At 60.9% G+C, this 21,549-nt stretch overlaps 3 protein-coding genes across 3 annotated transcripts; 1 reads left to right on the top strand and 2 right to left on the bottom strand.

The window, feature by feature from the left end:
* The first annotated feature begins 250 nt into the window (after positions 1-250).
* Positions 251-6,327, top strand: LOC125336858 (ectonucleoside triphosphate diphosphohydrolase 8-like). The gene is made up of 10 exons (XM_048325967.1): positions 251-381; positions 894-1,038; positions 1,689-1,806; positions 2,454-2,604; positions 3,098-3,257; positions 3,791-4,021; positions 4,514-4,774; positions 5,119-5,229; positions 5,489-5,626; positions 5,959-6,327. The coding sequence occupies exons 2-10, from the start codon at positions 913-915 to the stop codon at positions 6,166-6,168; spliced, it is 1,506 nt and encodes a 501-aa protein (XP_048181924.1). The 5' UTR covers positions 251-381; positions 894-912; the 3' UTR covers positions 6,169-6,327.
* A 1,019-nt stretch (positions 6,328-7,346) lies between these two features.
* On the bottom strand, positions 7,347-14,874 carry LOC125336521 (ectonucleoside triphosphate diphosphohydrolase 8-like). The gene is made up of 9 exons (XM_048325044.1): positions 14,559-14,874; positions 13,596-13,713; positions 12,974-13,124; positions 11,824-11,983; positions 10,867-11,100; positions 10,142-10,414; positions 9,442-9,552; positions 8,490-8,627; positions 7,347-8,215 (listed from the first exon to the last, which is right to left on the bottom strand). The coding sequence occupies exons 1-9, from the start codon at positions 14,679-14,681 to the stop codon at positions 8,033-8,035; spliced, it is 1,491 nt and encodes a 496-aa protein (XP_048181001.1). The 5' UTR covers positions 14,682-14,874; the 3' UTR covers positions 7,347-8,032.
* Positions 14,875-20,699: 5,825 nt separating this feature from the next.
* On the bottom strand, positions 20,700-21,467 carry TMEM203 (transmembrane protein 203). Its single transcript, XM_048325641.1, has one exon. It carries the CDS (start codon positions 21,361-21,363, stop codon positions 20,953-20,955), a length of 411 nt encoding a protein of 136 aa, XP_048181598.1. The 5' UTR covers positions 21,364-21,467; the 3' UTR covers positions 20,700-20,952.
* Positions 21,468-21,549: the final 82 nt, after the last annotated feature.

Below are 21,549 nucleotides of genomic sequence, written 5' to 3'. Positions count from 1 at the left end.
AGGACCTGGCAGGTGCTGTCCCCACAGCCATCCACGTGGGATCCATCCCCACGGTCAGGGACGGAACTGTCCCCACGGCTAGGGAGCCATCCCCATTGCCAGGGTCCCGTCTGTCCCCATGGCCAGGACCTGCCCATGGCCAGAGCCCCGTGGCCGGGTGTCCGGTGCGGGCAGCGGCAGCCCCGAGCTCCCCCGCTCTCTCCGCCCGCGGCAGCGCCCAGAGCCCGCCCCGGCCGGGGCCGTCCCGGACGTCCGAGAGCGGCTCCGCTCCGCTTTCGCTTCGCTCTGCTCGGCTGGGGCGGGCCGGGCCCGGGGCCGGCGGGGAACGGGCTGTGCCCCGATCGCCGCCCCACGGAGGGACGGACAGGGCTCCGGGCGCAGGTACGGGACGGCCGGACTGCGGCAGGCGGGAGCTTCGCCCCTGTCCCTTCCCGGCGGCTCGGGGCCAGACAAGCTCATGGTCTCCCAGCCGCCCGCCTCGTGTCCCAGGGGGTCAGTCAGGGGGTGGGGGGACCCCGAGGTGCCGAGAGAAGGGGACTCCGGAGGGGCCGGAGGCTCGGGGCACGGGCAGGCGGGTTGGGGCTGCCCTGACAAAGCCCCTCCCTCCTCGCAGACCCTCCCAAAACCATCCCTTCCCACAGACCCTCCCAAAGATTCCCCGTCCCCTAGATCCTCCCAAAGACCATCCCGCCCCAAGACCCGCCTCCCAAAGACCATCCCTCCCCCCAAACCCTCCTCCCAAAGACCCTCCCACCCCTCGGACCCTCCTCCCAAAGCCACCCCTCCCCACAGCCCTTCTCTGCAGACCCTCCTCCTAAAGACCACGCCCCCCGCAAACCTCCCAAAGACCCTCCCTCCCCAGTGACCCCTCCCAAATCCATCCCTTCCCACAGACCTCCCCAAAGACCATCAATGTCGCCGCGCCTGCTCAGGGCGGTGGGCCGGGGCTGGCTGGCCGTGCTGGGACTGCTGACGGTGGCCGTCTTCGTCCTGGTCCTGATCCCGGCGAAGGATGCTGTCGTTCCTACCAGGTTCAAAGTAGGTGTCCAGTGAGACCTGGGGTAGCCTGGGAATGCCACCAGCCCCTTTCCACCTCTCATTCTGCCATCAGCCCTGCCTTCCTCTCAGCTTGCAAGTTTCCCCATAACGAGCCCAGCTTTCCAGGACTTAACCTCATCAAGGTGGCGCTGGGCAGATCAGCCTCCCCCAAACCACGGTCCTGGCTGCTTGCTAAGGATGGGAGAGAGAAGTGCAGCCTTCTCCCCACGGCTGCTCCAGCTGCCCCCACAGGCACTCTCTTCCCTGTTTACAGACACCCAGGTCACCTATTGGGTTTACACTTCTCTCCCCTGCTGCTTTCTGCTGCTGGTCTGCTAAAATATGTCAGGTTTTGTGAGATTTGCTAAAGGCCTGGGAGCAGCCTGAGCCCTTTGGGACATGCCCGGATGCCTCCCTGCTCTGCGACTCACCCCGCTGACCTGCGCGTCTTTCCTGAGCTGTAACTCGCTGGAGAGGCGAAACCGGGGCTGTTAGAGGTGGAGCAGGGCTGCTAAAGGGAGGCTGGACAAGCAAACCTCTGCTGCCCACGGTCACACAGGGGAAGCAGGAGCAGAAGCTCTCAGAAACCCCCGTGGCACTTGGTGTGGCCCCGAGCCAGCTGTGACCCCGTGTCCCCTGTGCCTCCCCAGTACGGTCTGGTGTTTGACGCTGGCTCCATACACACGTCCCTCTACATCTACCGGTGGCCCGCGGACAAGGAGAACGGCACCGGCATCGTCTCCCAGGTGGAGGCCTGCTCTGTGTCCGGTGAGTGTGCCAGGATCTGTCCTCCCTCTCCATGCCCAGCCTCCTGGGTTGCTGCCCCAAACTCACAGCACCATTGCTGATCCAAGTCTTTCAGCCTGCTCTGGGCTGAAAGGAGATTGCCCTGTGAGGAACCACAGGAAAGGGTTAGGGGACAGTCAGTCTGCACCTGAGGGAGCCCTACAGTCATTGGGGGGTGCTGAGGTGGGTGAGGAATTTGGCCCCCAGTTAACGCAGGTCCTGCAGCCTGTCCTGTCCAGATATGCATCACGTCACAGCTTGGGATGCTGGACATGCAGTTTGCTCCTCCCTTGCCCCAGTTTCCTTGGCTCTTACCACAACATCTGTTCACACCTTCTTTCATGGCATGCAGCTTCGTGTGCCCACAGGGCCTCCCCAAAGCTCTGCATGAGTCCCTGAGCAATCTGGTGTCTCTGCTCAGGTGGTGCCTGACTGCTTCCGGGGGCAGCCGTTTGCATTTTGGTGTCTGTGCTGCACCAGACACAGCAGGGCTGGGGCAATGGCTGGGACATCTGGGTATGTCTGAGCAGGCCCAGCAGAGCTCCCTGGGGAATGGGTGGACATGTCCCCTGCTGTGCTGTCCCTGCGGGTGGCACTGGGCTCCCTCCATCACCGCTTCCCTCTGGCAGGACCCGGCATCTCCAGCTACGCAGACAACCCCGCGGGGGCCGGCGCCAGCCTGAAGCCTTGCCTGGACAGGGCCATGAAGATCGTCCCGGCCGAGCAGCAGCGGGAGACCCCCACGTACCTGGGGGCCACGGCCGGCATGCGGCTGCTGAGGTACCGGCACTGCCAGGCTGGCACCGCCCGCCCTGCCCGGCGCTCCTGCGCCGCAGCCGGGGCTGGCGCTGGGGCACACGGGCTGGGGCACGGGGCTGCTGCCCGGCCAGGCCGTGGCCACGGGCAGAGCATCCCTGTCTGCAGTGCCGTGGGGTGCCCGGAGAGCCGCTGGCCGTGCCCAGGGGACAGCCCAGCCCTCTGCAGCCGCAGCCTGGCAGCAGCCCCAGAGGGGATGAGCCCCTTGGCCGGACTGGCGTGAACTTTGCCGGTGCTCCAGCAGAGCCCGCTTTTAGGGAGCGCTTTTAGGGAGAGTGCCAAGGCGCCGGGTGAGGGGTTTGGGGTTTGCAGGAGCCACCTGCAGGCAGGGCAGTGCTGGGGAGATGTCTGCGAGCAGCTCCTTGGCAGGGCACCGGAGCCTCTCGCTGCCAGCGCGGCTCCCAGAGCTGCCAGCCGGGGCCTGCAGCCCCTGAGGGGTTTGTGCCTTTGCTGGCAGGATGGAGAACAGCACCAAGGCCGAGCAGGTCTTTGCCGAGGTGTCCAAGGCCATTGGGGAGTACCCTGTGGATTTCCGTGGAGCTCGGATCCTGACGGGGAGCGAGGAGGGCTCCTTTGGCTGGATCACTGTCAACTACCTGCTGGAGACCCTGGTCAAGGTGCAGCTCGGGGAGAGGGCAGGGCAGGGGGAGCGGGGAGAATGTCCCTGTCTGAGCGACAGCCAGGGTGCCTTATGCCCAGAGGAGGGAAGAAGGGGGCTTTGGGGCACTGGGCAGCCAAGCAAATGTCCCCCGCTGTGGTCATGGGCTGCAGGCTCAACCCCATGACTGTGATTAACAGGATCTTTGTGTCCAGCTCAGCCTGGCCCTATGGAGTCCTGTGCTGACACACGGGCGGATTTTGGGATCACAGGGATACGGCAGCGGCGTCAGCCTCCGGGTCACAGAGTTGCTTTTTCCCTCCTCCAAGTGTCTAGATCCCAGCAGATGTGCAGCAGCCAAGAGGCCCCACCTCAGTGCTCCGTGGAAGTGTCTGTGGGATGAGGAGGATGTGGGCAGGCAGGGGTCAAACAGGGAGCCAGGAGCACGTGGAAGGTGCCTCTGGGGCTTCCGAGGCCAAAGCTCCTGGAGGGAAGGGAGCGTGAGCGTGAGTGGCTGCAGCTCAGCCTGACCCCTGCTGTGTGCTGGGCCAGTTCTCGTTTGCAGAGAGATGGGAACATCCCCAGGACACCGAGGTGCTGGGAGCTCTGGACCTTGGCGGTGCCTCGACGCAGATCACCTTCCAGCCCGGGGTGCCCGTGGAGGACAGGAACACGTCCGTGTTCTTCCGGCTCTACGGCACCAACTACTCCCTGTACAGCCACAGCTACCTGTGCTACGGGCAGAGCCAGGCCCTGAAGATGCTGCTGGCAGCCCTGCACCAGGTGCCACGGGGCGCGGGGGCTGCTCAGCCGTCTCCCAGGGCCATGGCACATTCCCGCAGCAATGTTGGGTGTGCCTGTGGGCAAAGAGTTGGGAATTGGCAGAGGCTTGGATTTTATCTCGGGAACCCCCAAATTCCCTCATTTGGGTGGAAGGAGGTGGTGGTTGCCAGCCAGGGCTCCCTTCTCCCCCTGTCTTGACATGGAGTGGCATTTTTGTAATTTCCCAAGCCCGGCTGTACCCGCAGGGTTTTTGCTGTCACCATTCTCTTGGCCTCGCTCCATTGCTGCCCAGAGAGAGGTTTCCCAGCACAGTCCCTGCACAACTGCCCGGGACAGAGGCAGAGCCCCGTGCTGTGGGAGCCGGGGATGCTCAGGGAGCTCACAGCTGGGCTGCATCCAGTCCTCCTGGGGTGTAGGTCCTGCCTTTTGGGATGGGCTGTGGGAAGGGTTTCAGTGCACCTCAGCCCCATTAATGGCTCCATCTCTCTCCAGGCCAGCTCGAGTGCCCAGATCTCCCACCCCTGCTACCCGCGGGGGTACCAGGAGAACATCACCGTGGCTGAGCTCTACGACAGCCCCTGTGTGCGTGCACCCAGCTCAGCCAGCCCTGCCCTTGTCCTCACGGTGACGGGGACAGGGGACCCAGCCGCGTGTGGCACGGCCGTGCAGAGACTCTTCAACTTCAGCTGCGGGGCGCAGTGGCCGTGCGGGTTCAATGGGGTGTACCAGCCTCCCGTGCGGGGACAGTTCTTCGTAAGCAGCTCCGTCCCCACGCCTGGGGGGGTGATGGGAGTTTGTGGCATAACCCCTGGAGAACTGCTCTAGGGGAGTGTCTGAGTAGTGCCAGCCCTGGAGCTGGGATGTGCCTGACACATGGGGACACACAGGGTGCTGACCCGCGTGCCAGGCAGCCCCAGACCTCTGCTCTCCCAGACCAGTCCCTGTCCCTGCAGGCAGCACTCCCAAGCTCCCTCCCACAGGGTCACTGCCATCAGTGCAGTGCTGAGCGGGGCCTTACAGGGACCCTGCAAAGGGGTGGGGGTATCAGTGGCCTGAGTGCTTCACTAACCTGTCACCTTTGTTCTCAACACACACAGGCCTTCTCGGGGTTTTATCACACCCTTCACTTTCTGAACCTCACAGGAGGGCAGTCCCTGAGCTCAGTCAATGCCACCATCGCGCAGATCTGTTCCAGCAGCTGGGAGCAGGTGAGATTCTGCCCAGGAGTTCATTTCGTGGGCACTGAGGGCTCATCCACAGCCCATCCTCTGCTGTGGACAGCTGGAGAGAGCCAGGAGGAGCACAAAGGTCTCTGGACCTGGAGAGGGATGGGAGAGCAGCCTGCAGCCCCCGGGGCCTCCTTGCTCTGCCGGTCTTTGCTCCCAGCTGCACTGCAGGCTGTTCCCAGTGTGGGCACACCCAGCGCTGCTCCGTGTCCAGCCTCCCCCTGTTCTCCCCCCTCTGTAGCTGCAGCTATTGTTCCCCACGGCGAGCAGGACCCAGCTCCGTGACGCCTGCACAGCCAGCTCCTACAGCCTCACCCTTCTCCTGCAAGGCTACAAGTTCAGCCACACGACGTGGCCCAGCATCCACTTTGTCCAGCAGGTACGAGAGCATCCAGCAGCCCCCAGATTCACACTCTGTGCCAGGAAGTGCCTTGTGCCCACCCTGCTGCTGCTGGGGACGGGGATACCAGGACAGCACGGCCCCACTGCCCGTACCCAGGGCAGCTCTTGAGCTGCACTCATGCAGCTGCTGGGACACCTGGCCTGGCCCTTTATGCTCTCCCCCAGTTTATGTCACTGCTGGGACCTCTGCAGCCCCAGGTGAGCACAGAAATGGTGGTTGTAGAGCAGGACCTGGGGGTGCAGGCTCTTCTCTAGTTTGCCTGGTACTTTGCAGCCTTTGCCATCCCTCTTGCCCCTCTGTCTGCGCAGGTTGCTAACACAGATGTGGGCTGGACTCTGGGCTACATGCTCAATCTCACCAACATGATCCCCTCGGAGCCTCCCGCAGCAGTCACAGGCCTCCCGAGCTGCAGCTGGATAGCAGCCACGGTTCTTCTGGCCATCATGCTCATCCTCACCTTCTGCCTGCTCGCAGCCACGTGCTGCCAGAGGAACTCCTCGGGCTATGAGCACCTGTAGCAGCACTGCCTCCACCGAGTCCTGCTGCCACACCTCTGCAAGGAGCTGCTTCCTGGGAATCACGCCTGTGTGCCCAGGGGCCATGGACTTGTCCTGGGGGGCCCTGAGTCGTGGCCTGGTGAGCTGGCACTGGCACAGCTGTAAAGCATCCTCCTCACAGCCGTGTGCTCTCTGGTTCTCCTTTCCCCGCGCTGCTGATTGAGATGCTCCAGGAGGGAGGGCTTGGCCATGCAGGGCAGGGGCTCAGCGCTGGGGCCTAGGGACCTCAGTGCTGTGGGGTGGCTGGAGATGGGCATCAGGGCGGTCTGGCAGCAGTGGGACTGTCACAGGGCTGGTTACAGCCCACAGCAGAGTGGGGCACACGTGTCCTGCCCCGTCCCAGTCAGGGTCTGAATCTCCCATGGCCAGCACCAGCCCCAGGGGCCGTGCCATTGGGGTGTGGGGGCACTGGCCTGGTAGACAGGACTTGGGCTCTGCCCAGGACTGGGAAGCCCTTTGAGGGAGGGATGGCACAGCCCCCTGCTCTCCTGCATGAGGGTCTCTCCAGTCCAGCTGCACCCTGTGCCTGGCAGACAGCTCATCCTGCCTTCCCAACACAGGGTGACGTGGGAACACTTCTGGGACATGGCAGAGGCAGTTCCTTACATTTCTGGGGAGTCCCACTGGCAGCCAAGTGATGGGTGTGTTGAGACCCCTCCTCTCAGAAGGAAAAGGCCTGTCCTTGTGCGCTGCTGGCTCCTCTCCAAGTTCCAGCAGACACCTCAGTGTCTCCAGGGACACCTCCCGCAGATTTGTTGCCTCTCCCCTGAGTCTCCATCATCACCAGCCCTTACTTGGGAGAGGGAAGGAAGGAAATCACAACTATTTGGGAGCAAAGTAAGAGGCATTTCCGCACGTGCTGCCTGTTACAACGTTTATTTGGGTGACGAGAGCTGGGAGGTGCCCAGGATTCCACAGGGACGCCAAAGGTCTGCTCCTCACTGTGGGAACGCAAACAGCAACATGAACCATCCACAGGGCAGATAAAAACGAGCAGAACCAAGGGCAAAGGCTGTGGGCAGGACCCAGCTGAGGCACGTGCAGGGCAGGACTCACAGCCTGCTGGAGCCTCATCCTGACACCCACGGGGTCCAGGCCTTCTGCCCGTAGGACAGCGCTGTCTCCAGGAAGGCACTGAGGAGCTTCAATCCCTTTATTCCAGGCGAAAAGGAAGATGATGAGGTGAGGGGTGAGATGTGATGATGGGATGAGATGACATGACAAGCTGATGAGATGATGAGATGAGATGGACTCTCTGGAGGGGCGTGGACCACACTTCTGACTTTGGGTGCTCAGTTTTCCTTCTCTCTCCAAGCCCATCTCCACATCAGCCCCACAGGGACCCCAGAGCGTCCCTCAGGCTGGCAGGGACCCGCCTGGCTGTTGGTGACCGTGGTCACACCGGCACTGCATGGAGCCCCCTGTCCCCAGGTGCCTGCACTGTGCCCCACCAGGCTGGCACTGGGGCACTGCCCCACGGCCAGGCTGGCTCTCCACAGCCCCACGGCCAGGCCGGTGGGATGGAGCCGTGTCTGTGACACGCAGAGCGGTGACAGGAGGCACACAGGCTTGGCTGAGGCTTCTGCAGGCTGATCCCATTGGGTGTCCATGGGAGTGGAGCTCCTCTGGAAACCTCAGAGAGTGCCTGTCTGCGTGCTGGGGGCCAGCCCCATGGAAAAGCAGACCCCAGTGCTCTGGAGCTGTAGAGGTGAATGTGCTCAGCAGCACAGAGCCAGCCCCAGGCTGCCAGTCCTGCACTGGGGACTCCAGCACGGCCCTGCAGCCCTGGTCTGATCCCGCTGGGCTCCCAGACACGGCCAGGCTCCTACACCCACAGCAGCAGGAGCAGGGCAGCGAGCCCCAAGACGAGGGTGAGGATGATGAAGATGACGGCCGCAGCCCACAGGGAAGGCCTGTGCCCCTTCACCCTGGCTGGAGCCTCGGCCGGGACCATGTTGGTGAGGTTCAGCATGTACCCCAGCGTCCAGCCCACGTCGGAGCTCCCCGCCTGCTCCGGAGAGAGGGGACAGGGGGTTAGCCCTGCAGGAAAGCCACTGCTGCCACAGGGCCACCCACCCGCTCCTGCTCAGCCCGAACAGCGTGTCCCCACAGCAGTGCCACGCCAGGATGGGGGGCAGGCAGGGCTCTCTGGACCGCTGCTCCCCAGTACCCCCACAGAGGGGCTGGCTCCCCCCAGCACCCCAACATGGGGCTGGTTCTCCCCAGCACCCCACAACAGGGTGCTGCTCTGCTCCCCCTCACAGGCTGGGAGCGCTGCCCACCTTCATCTGGAAGAAGATGTTGTTCCAGCTGGTCTCGTTGAACTTGTACGCATTGAGCAGGAGTGTGAGGATGTAGTTGGCGTTGGCACAGTATTTAGGCAGTCGCTTGGGATTCTCTTTGGGGTAGCTGGAAGACAGCTGGGGTGGGGAATGTTTGGGGATGAAGGGAAGTTATTCACAGGCAATTTCTGTACAGAGACAAAGCCCTGACATGTGCTGCCTGAGCGGCAGTGGCTGCCCAGTCACCAGCATCCAGAGGGAGACTTCTGGGCCAGGCAGTGATTTTGGATTTCTATACAGTGCAACTCCTGTGGGGAGGATCTACACTCCACATGGAAACACAGATGGATATTGTAGCTCCTCCTGCCCCAGATTCTCCCATCTCAGCCTCCTCCTGCAAGGGCCTCCTGCTCTCTGCCCCAATGGGTGCTGACACATCCCTGGGCTTATCCACCCCCATTTGTTGCCCAGAGAAGCTGTGGCTACCCCATCCCTCGAGGTGTTCAAGGCCAGGCTGGATGGGCTTAGAGCAACCTGGTCTAGTGAAATATGTCCCTGCTTATGGCAGGGATATGGAACAAGATGAGCCTTCCAAATCAAACCAGTCCGGAATTCTATGATTCCAAGATTTGACTCATCTCCAGCATGGTGCCAGCAGCTGGCTCTGCTCTCACCATCCTCCCTTGCTACAGACCCACCTCCATCCCCATTCCCACCTCCATCCCCAGCTCCTGGAGATGAGATCCTGCTGCCCTTGCCTGCCCTGGCTGCCCTTTCCCCAAGGGTGTATGAGCCACGAGTGGATGCAGGACAGTGCTGGCTCCACACAGAGCTCAGGGGTGGCTCTGCTGTGTAGGGCACAGCTCAGAACCAGGCAGCCTTGCTCCCTCTCCCCACGCAGGACCCCTTTGCTTGTCAATCTTCCACGCAGCCTCCATCCTGAGGAACGTACATCCTCCCAGCTCCTGGTGCAGAGCCCCTCGATGGCCTCTCTGACCACGGCCAGCGGCTGCCCCTCCGTCAGGTTCAGGAACTTGAAGTTATAGTAAAAGGCAGAGAAGGCCTGCAAGGTGAGAGACAGAAACACCGGTGAGCTGCAGTGGGGACCCCGGGCAGCTGCCTGGAGCAGGACGTGGGATTTTCCTTCACAGGGTTTGTCCCATCCCAGGAAGTCCCGGGGCACTGTTGTCCCTGTCCCAGCAGGTGATGGGTTGGGGGCTGGTGCACACAGCCAGAGCCTTGCCTGAAGGCTGCTGTCTCAACTCCTGGGTTTTCACCAAACACTTGGGGTTTGACAAACCCCTGTTTTATTAACAAATCCATGGGAGTGCCCAAGGCCAGGATGGACAGGGCTTGGAGCAAACTGGGATAGTGGAGGGTGTCCCTGCCTATGGCAGGGGGTGGCTCGAGAAGAGCTTGAAGGTCCCTTCCACCCCAAACCAGTCTGGGATTCAATGATTCTCAACATGGTCCCATTTGGGGATTTGGCTGGAAAACCACCCAGCAGCAATCCCTGGCACGCCCTCAGGCCGTGGTGCTTGGGGAGCTCCTTGCCCCGTTCCCTGCAGGAGGTGACAGTGCCAGGGGGCAGCAGGGACACCCCAGCCCCGGGGCCGCCCTTCCGAGGAGGTGGGAGGACGGGTTTGCCTTACAATGAACTGCCCCCGCAGCGGGGGCTGGTAGACACCGTCGAAGGTGCAGTCCTGGCTCTGGCCACACGCCGAGAAGTTGAACAGCTTCCTGAGGGCTGCCAGGCACCCGCTGGCGTTGCCCCTGCCCTCCAGGGTGACGCTGCTGTCGCCCAGGGGCAGGCGCGGGTGGCTGCCCTCGGTGCAGGGGCTGGCGTGGAAGGAGGACACCGAGACGGTCTCGTTGTAGCCCTTTGGGTAGCAGGGGTGGTGGACTCGTGTGCTGGGGAACGACTCCTGGGGACAGCAAAATGCAGCTGCAGCTCCTCCAGACCCTCCTGGCACTTTGCACCTCTGAGAAGAGCCTGGTCCTGCATTTCTGTACACCATATAAAGCCAGAAGATCCCAAACTGCCCCTTTTGACATTTTCCCCATCCCTGCAAGTGCCCAAGGCCAGGTTGGACAGGGCTTGGAGCACCCTGGTCTAGTGGAAGGTGTCCCTGCCCATGGCAGGGGAGTGGAACAAGATGAGCTCTAAAGTCCCTTCCAACCCAAACCAGTCTGTGATTCCGTGATGTCCGTGCTCCTCTCCACATTTGCCCTGCCATGCTCCAAGGAGTCTGTCCTTGCTCTCAGTCCTTGCTGACGCCTCTCCAGAAGAGCCCTGCCTGTCCTTAGTTTCTGCATTGACAGCTCTGTGGCTGGCATCATGACACCACAGGCCAATTACCCCTCAGCTGCCTCTCACCACAATTAATTCCTTCGCCAGCCGCTTCAGCATCTCGTTCTGCCCGTAGCAGAGGTAGCTGTGGGTGTAGATGTTGTAGCTGTACCCATACAGGGTGAACTCAGAAGCTTCATTCTGGCTCATTGCTGAACCTTCGGGCATAAAGCTGATTTGAGTGGATGCTCCTCCAAGGTCCAGTGCCCCAAAAATGTTGGCTGCCTCCGGACGAAGCCACGCGTGTGCTCTGGGGGAGTACTGCCAGGGAGAGCCAGGAGAGGAAGAGGAGTAGCACAGAATGCCCTGAGCAGAATTCTCATCCCATTGAAGGCAACAGGATTTTGTTCCTAAATTCACTCTGTGTGTGAGCCCCCCCACCAGCCGGGGTATTTATCAGAGCCAGGACAGAGAGGGAGCTCTCTGGTGGTCAGCAGGTGCTGATGTGCTGTGGGCTCACCTGGCTCTGAGTCACCATCCCCAGGCCAAAGTGCTGGTCGGGAGTGGCTTGGGGACCTGCCCTTCCCGAGGAGGCTGCAGGGGTCCCGGTGCAAGAGGAAGGATTTCTATCCAAGAATCCTCCAACAGCCCCCACAGGAGCCTGACACTGCCAGCACCACTCTGAGCTGTGGCAGGGCTGGGACAGAGCTTTGGTCTGAGCTGCCTTCAGCTGGAGTCTCCCAGCAGCACAGGGAGATGGAGCTTCCCAGGGCAGGGAGACAAAGCCCAGCTGTGCTGCACTGACCTCGCTGTCCCGAGAGTCCCTCTGTCCACACGGTGTGGAGATTGCCCTGAGCTCTTAGCAGATACCCTCGTTCCTGAGTTCTCCCTCCTTGCTTGCTGTGGGCAAGCCAGAGGATGTGTCTCTTTCCCCTGGATCATTCCCAAAAGCTGCCAACCCTGACCTCTCCTGCACTGAGAAAGCTTAACGAAAATCAGAGAAGCTGTATTAGCCAAGGAGTGGGTGTTCTACCCCTCTCCCACCTTGGTGAAGGAGTCCAGCAGGTAGTTGATGGTGATCCAGCCATAAGCCCCCTCCTCCTCTCCTGTAAGGATTCGAGCCCCTTTGAAAGCCACAGGGTACTCCTGCATGGTTTTAGCAACCTCGGCCAGGACTTGCTCTGCTGCTGAGCTGTTCTGTTCCCTAGGAAGGGTGCAAAGGACAGGACACATAGCCAGCTACACAAGAGGAAATGCAAGGAAAGGGTCTGGTTCTCTCCCAGTTCCACATACTCCCAGGCTTTGCAACAAGCAGTCTGAGTGGGTGTTTCCTGCCATGTGACTTGCCAGAGCTGCTCACGAGGGGTAAATCCCAGTAGTCTCAGCTTGGCATTGCCAATCTAGGGGCAAGAGCAACCTCTCCCCTCCAGTGCAGCTTGATCCCAGTCACCCAGAGCTTTCCCAGGCCACCCTTCCCTGCCCAAGTGCAGGAGGCTAGAGGGGGTTGTGCTGCAAGGCCCGGGTCTGAGCATCACCCACTGGCTGTGCCCAAGGCAGGGCTGGTTGCTGGCCTCCAGGTTTTTTTGGGAAGGTTCCAGCCTGGGTTCAGACCTCTCAGTGGGGAAGATGTCTCAGGGCTGTTCTTGCTCTCTGAAGTGAGCAACCTTCAGGCTATGCCCCAGCTCCTTCCCAGGTCTGATTGCCAGGGCACAGAAATAACATGAGCTTTCTGCAGCCATAAAACCAAGAGCCATGAAATGAAGGCTGGCATTTGAAGAGAGCTAATAGGGGCTGGTGAAAGGTGAGGGCAGGACCTGCAGCACTTCCTCACCTCCCACCTCTGCCCCACCAGCACCCACCCACCTGGGCAGGTGGCACAGCTCCTGGTGGCATCCCAATCTCCTTGTTTTCAAGGAATAATGAAGAGCAAACAGAGCTCTGAAGAGCATTTCTTGCTTGGAACTGGGCATGCAGCACCATCCTGGGACGTCCCAGCAGACATTGCTCAGGACAGTTCAGCCTGTGTCCTGAGCATCCTGTGTCCCCCCCAGGCTGCCTTTTCCCCTTCCCCTCCCTCCCCAGTGGTTTTCTCATGGCACAGGGGGAGCTGGGGTCCTGGGCCTGTGCAGGAACTGTCCTGGCAGTGGCTGTTGCAGCTTTATCCCTGCTGTCACCCCCAGCCCCACAGCAGTACCTCAGTAGCCTCATGCCAGCCGTTGCTCCGAGGTAGGCGGGGACATCCCTCTGCTTCTCAGCAGGAACAACCTGCAGGGCTTTATCCAGGCACTCCCTTAAGGAATTGCCAGCCTCAGGGGGATTGCTGGCATAGCTTGATATGCCTTGCCCTGGAAAAGAGTCAGGATGGGACATGGGATGGGCTGATGGGAACGGCTTAGGTCAGGGTTGTGGGAGCAAGAGGGCACAGGGCCATGAGGGCTGTCACCTCTTAGCAACAAAGGGGCTTTCCCAGGGCCCCTGAGACCTGACTGACCCACACTTCCATTCCTCTCCCGCATCTCCCATGCTTCCTGCAGTGTCCCCAGTCACTACAGGTGACACCTTCTCCAGCCAGGACAGCAGCTGGGGGCACCCCAAGGTGGAGGAACAAAAACCGATTCACCATCAAGGTGCTTTGGTCCCCCCCAGAGCGTGGGCACCCCACGGCGCTGAGGGCCCGGGGCTCAGGGAACACCCGGCCACAGCCACGGCTCCCCCATGCCCGCAGTGCCAGCCCGAGGGACAGCGCTGTCCCGCCAGGTCACCCCCCCCCACCACCCGAACAGGGCAGGCAGAGCCCATGGCAGGGGGATACTGACCCTGCACATCGCAGGACAGGGTCTGGCTGACCACTCCCGTGTCGTTCTCCTTGTCTGAATCCCACTCGTAGACAAACAGGGAGGTGTGGGATGAGCCCGCATCAAACACCATCCCATACTGGAAGGGAAACGAAGACATAATCAAGGTGGAGGAGCAGCAGCCTGGCCCTGGCCCCATTGTGGCCCTGCCAAGGCAGAGGGGCCAGAAGATTCCCCAAAACCCATGTCTGAGGCACAAAACCCATCAGCTGTGTCGTGGCAGAGCAGAGCAGTGCTCTCAGCCCCCCGCAGTGACTAAGGGACTTCGTCATTCCCTTGCTGAGGCCTGTGCTGCAATGCCAGCTCACACAAACATTTCCTGTTGTTTCCTCATGCTTTCTTATTTTCTTTCATGGTCACATACTTTTTGTGTCCACACTGGCCCCACCGTGGGGCCTGCAGCTCTCCCACCTCTCGTGCTCCCTGCTGCCCCAGGGCTGCACCCAGCCTGGCCAGGGATGGCAGGGCCTCTCCAGGCGCTCTCAGCCACCTGCCTCACCCCCATAAAACCTGAACCCGAACCCCTGCCAGCCCATTCCAGCAGCTGGGGTGGGGTGCTGTGCCCAGGGCACGACAGGGGGAGGCAGGATGCTTGTGCCATGGTGTGAGGGTCAGAACAAAGGGCACACAGAGGTACCGTGCCCTGGCAGAGCAGAGGGAGCAGGGCAGGGCTCTGCCCTACCCACCCGCCCCAAGGTAATCTCCAAACCCGGCACAGCATGGTGATGAGCTCCAGAGGAGGCTTCCCCTCTGACTTTCCTCTGCCTGCACCCCGAGGTGGGGACAAAACACCCACCCTGCTACTGCCAGGCAGGTCCTGAGCCCACATCCCCTCCGAGCCCCACGGACCAGCTGCTGGCTCTGGGCACCTGCCCAGGGTGAGTGGGCTCACCACAGGTGCTCAGGGACCTTCTCGGGGCTCACCTTGACCGTGGGTGGCAGCGTGACATCTTCAACCCTCACCAGGCTGAGAACCAGGGCGATGATGGAGAGTGCCACCAGCGCCCCGACGATGGCACTGGTGAAGGGCTTCTTCTTAGCCAGCATTGGGGTGAAGGCTCCTGGAAACCCAAACACGGGAGGAAGGTTGGACACCTGGGAGCAGCGGTGTCAGTGAGAGCTGCAAGGAGATCCACTCTGAAAGCTGACGCTGTCTCAAGCTGTGCCACTGAGAAACCCCGGTGAGCAATCAGATCTTCTCCTGGGAAAAGCAATATTAGGGTAAAATACAGGGAGCTGGAGGGAAGAGGGGCTGGCTGCCCCGCAGCCTGGCAGAGCCATGATGATGGGACCACAGCCACCTCCCAAGTCCCACACCCGCTGCTGCCCGGCTGCCCACTGCCGGGAAGGGTCGGGCCTGGGAGGGGTAGGAGGAACCTGCAGGGAACGGAGGAGGGAGAAGCTGCAAAGGCTCGGGGTGAGGCACTGCAGCAGGGGAGGGTGGCTGTGTTCCCCAGGCTGTGAGGGAGCTCAGCTCACCTGCCCGCACTCCCGGAGCCCTGCTCCAGCAGCACCCAGGCTGCGCCCCCGTGGGACCCCGCAGGGCTCTGTGCTCCTCCGGATGCAGCCACCCCACTTTGGACTTGCCTTTTATATCCTTTGGGAGCGGATACTGCTGGAAAGTCTTTCCCCCGTTATTTTCTCTGAGAGCTCATCGGCCTTAGGTGAAAGTCTCGAATATCTGTTCTCCTGTTTGTCTTGCCGGTGTATATTCATGGCCCAGTTCGGCATTGTCCTTATCTTCAGCCCATTAGTTCCTCCTCCTCATTTGAATGAAATCAGGTGAAGGACACATCTCTGCGTTTAACCCTTGCCCTCTCCTTCTCTGTGCTGTCACACCCCCCATTTCTGTTTTCTCTTTGCTCTCCCCGGCCTTAACATTGCCTTTACAAGCTCTCTGCAAGGTCTGTGAGAGGTGAGAGTGATTTCCAGTATCCAGTGCCCCGGAATCTAACGGAGCGTAGGTACCTGATAATGAGTTTTCCTACAATGAGATGGAAACTCCCACAGAGGGGGAGGATTGCCCTGCCAGGGGAGTCTCAGCAGCACTGGCTGGGCTTTGCCAGGGGACACTGGAGAGGCCAGGACACCGTCATGGCCCAGCTGGGACTGTGGTCACCCCTTGCCTGTGTTTGGCCCAGCTTTGTGCTGCTCCTGGGGTCCCTGCAGACCCCGAGGAGAGGTGAGGGAGTGGGGAGGACCCAGGAGTGCCCTGGGAGCAGAAGGGCTGGGGAACAGGGACCTGCTCTCTCGGTGCATACAGCCGAGCTGCTTCCTGCTGATGCAGCTCCCTGATAAGAAAGAGCCTGGTAGGGCTATCACAAGGATCTGCGTGGCCAGACCCAGTTCCAGCTGCCTCAGCTGAGTCAAACGGGGCAATGCCGGGAGGGAAATGCTGTGCTGGGGAGCTCTCATTGCCCCTGACCCTGCCCAGCACCTCTGCCGGCGTTTCAGAGCTCCTGCTGTGTGCACTGACAGTGTCACCGTGCTGTCACATCAGGGGCAGCAGTCCCCGGGCGCTCCTCAGACCTCCGGGCCACTCCCTCTTCCTGTTATCCCCAATCTGGGATCTTTCACCCCGTGTGGAGGAAGCAGATTCACGCACTGAGTCGAGACAGTGATTTTATTTCACATCTACGCAGAGATGGGTGGTGGGTGCTGAATCAACAAAGCCGTCACACCCTGAGCGTGCCAGGTGCCCACTTTTACACTTCTGAAGCAATAGAAGTCAGCATTTCCCTACAGCCAACCACGAATAGTGCAGCCATTGGTTTCACAGTCTCTGCCTCATTTACAGGTACCCTGCACGCTTCTTTTGCTGTTCATGCTCTGTGGGGAAGGGGCTTATCTGAGTAAGGGGTGATCACAGCCTGTGGGCAGGGATTTTACTACACTAATGAGCACAGGAATCACACAGAGTTGTTCTTCAGCTTTGTAATTTGATTTATAGTGTCCTCCTGCTCTTCACTTCTCGGGTCATGGCTCTCAGTTCCTGCAGGATTGGTTATTCCCTCGTCTTTCGTAAGTTCTTTTGTTTGTCCTGTACTGCAGTGAATTTTTAACCTTCTCGTGGTGCTTCATTTCAACAAATCCCCTCTCTGAGACTTAGGGAAACGTCCACAGGGCACTTCCCACAAGTCTCAACCTATTTTTGGAAATCATAGTTGACTCTTACCTGGAAGAACCAAATAAACATATTCTCTTTCATCCTGTGACGCGATGGCGTGTCAGTACAGTCTCTGTGGGCTCACAGCACCTCACTTCAACATTCCCATAGCAGTCTCCTTCGGGCTGGCTCCTGAAGCCCAGGGGGTGCTGCCACTCCTGTGTTCCCACCTCCACACAGCACAACCTTTGGATACACCTGGATTCAGTGGGAGGGGTGGATGAGTGTCCCTGCTCTGGAAATCCCCTGCTGACTGCACAGGGCTGTTCTGAGCACAGGGGTCTCATCCCCGCTCAGGACAGAGAGGCACCAACCAGCCCTGGTCTCTCGGGGACATGAGGCACTGCCAGTGGCTGTGTGCACCCAGAGCTGACCAAAACCTCCAGCTCCAAGTCCAAACACAGGATGAGCAACTCCTCACTTTATTTTTCCTGTCCCTTTTCATGGTAAAGAAATAGTCCCAGAGGTTTTGTTGAGGGGCTCTTCCCCCTTGCTGGCCCCACATGCAGCCCTGCAGCTCTGCCAGGTGATGCTGCCCTGGCTGGGCTCTGGGTGTGAATCACAAGGAACTGCATGGAAGGACACAGTTCCAGCTGCCTTATCTCAGCTGAGTCAAACGGGGCAATGCTGGGAGGGAAATGCTGCGCAGGGGAGCCCTCATTGCCCCTGACCCTGCCCAGCAACTCCCTGGCTCTGTGCTACATCCAGCCCTCAATTTTCTTCACACAATCCCACCCAAAGGGGTGTCTCTGCTAAAATTCAGGGTCTCATGGTTACGTGGTGTCCGAGCATCCCAGGACCTGGAAGGGCCATGGGGTTCCTGACCCCAGGAGCAGCTGCTCTCACGTGGCTCCCCTCATGTCCTTGGGCCCATCAGCCCCAGCCCTGTTTGGCTTCAGGGCTGTGCTCTGGTGAGAGTGAAATGTGCTATTTGCTCGTAACTGAGAAAGGGACGAAATGTCTCCTTCTGGCTTGTGATAGACAAATCTGCTGTGGAGAAGTGTGGCTAGAGTACACACACACCCCTGTTTGATCTGCTTTTGACATGTATTTATTTGCCTGTGGCCCTTGCAATGACTCTGAGACCCAGAAGGGAGTTGCCAGGCTGGTGTGGGGACTCAGTGGGGCTCCAGCCCAGCCATCCCTGCCAGGCACTGGGCTGACTGGTGTTTGTGAAATGACATCACCTGCATTGCCAACACCTTCCTGGTGCCTTCTGAAAGGAAAGCACCCTGACTCAGGTTTAAAAAAGGGAGTCCCTCATTTACCAGAACTCAATTTCTGCTCCATGAGGTCACCCCAGTCCTGGGTGGGAGGTGCAGGCAGTGGCTCTGAGCGTCTCCCATGTCCAGGTGAGCTGCACCACTTGCTCCTGCCCCGTGTTCCTCTGCCAGACGTACCCTGGGTCTTGCTGTGACTTATCCCAGCAGGGACCAGCTCCAGCCCTCCCTTCCACTCTGATTCCAGCAGGACTGGTGGAGTTTGGGCTATTTGAAGCTTCCTTGTCCCCAGGTGCTGCCCATGTCACGTTGCAGGGAGGGATGGAGGTCCCTTGGGCCCCCCATTCCCAGAAGTCCTTTGGGAGCCCCCTTTCCCCTCTGGAGGCTCAGGTCACGCTGGAGCTGTGTCCTCCTGGTGCATGGGGCCCATCCGTGCTGCCCCAGGCAGGCTGAGCTCTGTATGGACACGGCAGCACTGCCTTCTCTCCCGCAGTGCATCCACCCCAATTTCAGATGGCTCTCCAAGGGCTGCTCCTGTCCCTGCAGGGACCCACGGGGAAGGGTGGCAGCCAGGGCTGGTTCTGCCCCTCAGTCACAGGGATGCTGGTTGGGCACCTGGGCTGGGCTGTGCACAGGCTCCTTCCCCACCAGCCCAGGGGTGCAGAGGGGCTTGGGGCTGGGGTCTGCAGCACCAGCCCTGGGAAGCAGCATCACCTGCCAGACCTCCAGTCTGGGAGCTGGGCCACTCCCCTGCTGCTGGGTTTGGGAAAGGCCCAGCTGGCAGCAACACCCAACCCACCAGCCACAGCAGCAAAAATAAACCCAGAGGTGAGATTTCCATCTTTGCCAGGTGTATTCCAGCGTGGGAAAGAGGGCTGGCCTGAGACTTGGGGAATCTCCACCCCATGCCAGAGACGTGGATGCTCACACTGGGCAGGGAATGGGTGTCAGCAGGTGGAGGCTCCAGCAGGATTTCTCCAAGGGGATGCTCCCAGAAGGAATTCTGTGTGGCCACAGGCTGGTGTGCCAGCACTGCACACTGCTGGGTGCCAGGGCAAATGTCCCAGCAAGGTTTGTTCCAAGACTTGGTGGCCCTGGGCACAGCAGGCCACTCCTCTGCACCAGGCATGAGTCCTGGGAAGGGACACGGGGTGGTCCTGGCTGCCAGACCATCCCCCCACCCCAGAACCCCCACCAGGGCAGCACACCCATGCCACTGCTCAACACTGTGTCACCCCTGTGTCCCCACACACCCCAGGGAAGCTGCCTTACCTCAGAGCAGAGCACGGACACGCTGACCGCTGGTTCGTCTCCAAGGCAGCAGCAAAACACTGGCAAAGCCGCTTGCAGGTGAGGCGGGTGGCACAGGGGGGATGTGGCACAGGGGGGATGTGGCACACGGGGGATGTGGCACACGGGGGATGTTCCCCTGTCTTGGACACCGCAACCCAGGGACAGGGCTGGTGTCAGTGTGGGACTCACGGACTGGGCTGGGCAGCAGGAAAGGGCCCCGTGCCTGTGCAGCGTCATGGCGAGGCTGAGGGATGTGATCATCTGTTTGATCTTCTTTGGGTCTGATGAGCCCCTTCCTTACTTTATTAATTAGCTGGTGGTTGGGAGCTGTGGGAGCGTCCAGAGGCACCATCGGTCCCCAGGGCCACTCAGTGAGTGTCCCCTCCTGACTCAGAGGCTTTGCTGCTCGTCCTGCTGCTCTCCTGTCCCTCAGCTGCTGTGGCTCCAGTTGCTCAGCGCTGTAGCAGACACTGACCCCACACAGCTCCCACCCCACGGCCCCCAGCCGGCCCCACAGCAGTGACCCTGCGGCTGCTGCTGGCACAGCTCCTGGGACAGGAGCAGGTGATGGAACTCCCGTGGCCGGGGCCCTCAGGGTGACCGGGGTGCGTGGCACAACCACACCGAGAGGGGCTGGGCTCACACTGCTGTGGGCTGAGGTAACAAGGAGCAGGCGGCTGCCACCTCCCAGCTGACACGTCCTCGGCCCAGGGGAGCCAGTGAGTGGCTCCAGACTCACCTGAGCACCTGGGGCTGGTGACACCCAGCCCTGGGAGATCACCCAGCGCTGGGAGATCACATCCCAGTGTGAAACAGGAGCTGAAGAGCACCTGTGAGGCAGAATCACAGAATCTCCTGAGCTGGGAGGGACCCACAAGGATCACCAAGTCCTGCACAGACACCCCAACAATCCCACCCGGTGCATCCCCGTGACATTGGCACCTCACACACTGGTCTGCACTTCCACAGGGAATACCAAATTCCTCCTGTTCTCTGGGGGCTCTGAGGGCAGTGAGACCCCCCTTCAGAAGCAGCATCAGCCGTGCTCTCCCACACCCCCACTTCCATATTCAGGAAATGGAGTGACATACAAAGAAGAAAAATCATATTCCTGTTCAAAAACACACACATCAGTGATCTCAACACGATCTTACAGAGCCCTGTCGGCGCCCTGAAGGGATGAAGTGCTGAAGGGATGAAGTGCTCAGGGAGGTGAGGGGACAGATGGAAATCCACGAGCCAGCTGCTGAGCAGGCCAGGGCAGCAGTCTGGGCCGTAGCAGGAGATCTACAGCAACTGCCCACCCTCCGGGCAATTCCCGCTCTCCAGGCAGCAGCTTTAGGTACAACTGCTTTCTAGGCAAGAAGAATTTTATAAATAAACCCAACCCTTCAACGCATTTTTATTCTAAAATAAAATAACTGTCACGCCCAGCAGCGCTCGCAGGGCAGGACAAGGCGGGAGCTGAGGGAGCACGAACAGGGATGTGGAGCTTCTGGAGAAGCGTGGTGCTCTGCAACACGGCCGCGAGCTGGGGCACGGCCCCTGTCCCAGCCCGTCCCCTGCCCTCCGCACGGGGACAGCGACGGGAGCAGCCCCAGCACCGGCCCCGGGAGCGCCGGGCACGTCCCGCCGGGGCTCAGTTCACGCGGCAGGCCCGGATCATGAGCAGCTGCAGCAGGATGAAGACGGGCGACATGATGAGCCCGTACCAGAGCTCCCGCGTGTGCTCCACCAGCTTCTGGCACAGCAGCATCTCGAACACGAACTTGAGGCTGAGGATGGTGAGGATCCAGAAGAGCCGCAGCACCGCCAGGCGCTTCTCGCCGTCCTGGAACAGCCGCACGGACACGATGGTGGTGAAGTACGTGCTGAGCCCGTCGGCGGCGAAGAAGGGCACGAACACGATCCACCAGGAGAGCCCGGCGGCCGCGCCGTCCACCTTGAGCACGAGCAGCACGGAGAAGGCGAGCAGGGCCAGCCCGTGCAGGAAGATCTCGAAGGTGGCGAAGCCGAGCCACTGCACGAGCTCGCGCAGGGAGAACAGCATCGTCCGGGGCTACGGCACCGGCTCGGGCCCGGCACCGCCACCGGCACCAGCCCCGGCCTCGGCACCGGCTCGGCCCCGGCCCCTGACCCGGCACCGGCCCGGGCCCGGCACGGCCACCGGCACCAGCCCCGGCCTCGGCACCGGCCCCTAACCCGGCACCGGCCCCGGCCCGGCCCGGCCCGGCCC

This window comes from Corvus hawaiiensis, chromosome 21 (assembly GCF_020740725.1).
Source record: "Corvus hawaiiensis isolate bCorHaw1 chromosome 21, bCorHaw1.pri.cur, whole genome shotgun sequence".
In the NCBI taxonomy this organism is placed as follows: Eukaryota; Metazoa; Chordata; class Aves; order Passeriformes; family Corvidae; genus Corvus; species Corvus hawaiiensis.
This window is presented reverse-complemented; position numbering and strand designations above follow the sequence as displayed.

What these genes read in the sequence shown, in the direction of transcription:
- LOC125336858 (XM_048325967.1), top strand. Translation starts at nt 913, where the DNA reads ATGTCGCCGCGCCTGCTCAGGGCGGTGGGCCGGGGCTGGCTGGCCGTG. An exon ending in CCGTGCGGGGACAGTTCTTC is followed by an intron (nt 4,775 to 5,118) that starts GTAAGCAGCTCC and finishes CAACACACACAG; the next exon opens with GCCTTCTCGGGGTTTTATCA. An exon ending in GCATCCACTTTGTCCAGCAG is followed by an intron (nt 5,627 to 5,958) that starts GTACGAGAGCAT and finishes CTGTCTGCGCAG; the next exon opens with GTTGCTAACACAGATGTGGG.
- LOC125336521 (XM_048325044.1), bottom strand. Translation starts at nt 14,681, where the DNA reads ATGCTGGCTAAGAAGAAGCCCTTCACCAGTGCCATCGTCGGGGCGCTG. An exon ending in CGCTGCCACCCACGGTCAAG is followed by an intron (nt 13,714 to 14,558) that starts GTGAGCCCCGAG and finishes TTTCCCTTCCAG; the next exon opens with TATGGGATGGTGTTTGATGC. An exon ending in TGCTGGACTCCTTCACCAAG is followed by an intron (nt 11,101 to 11,823) that starts GTGGGAGAGGGG and finishes TCTCCCTGGCAG; the next exon opens with TACTCCCCCAGAGCACACGC.
- TMEM203 (XM_048325641.1), bottom strand. Translation starts at nt 21,363, where the DNA reads ATGCTGTTCTCCCTGCGCGAGCTCGTGCAGTGGCTCGGCTTCGCCACC.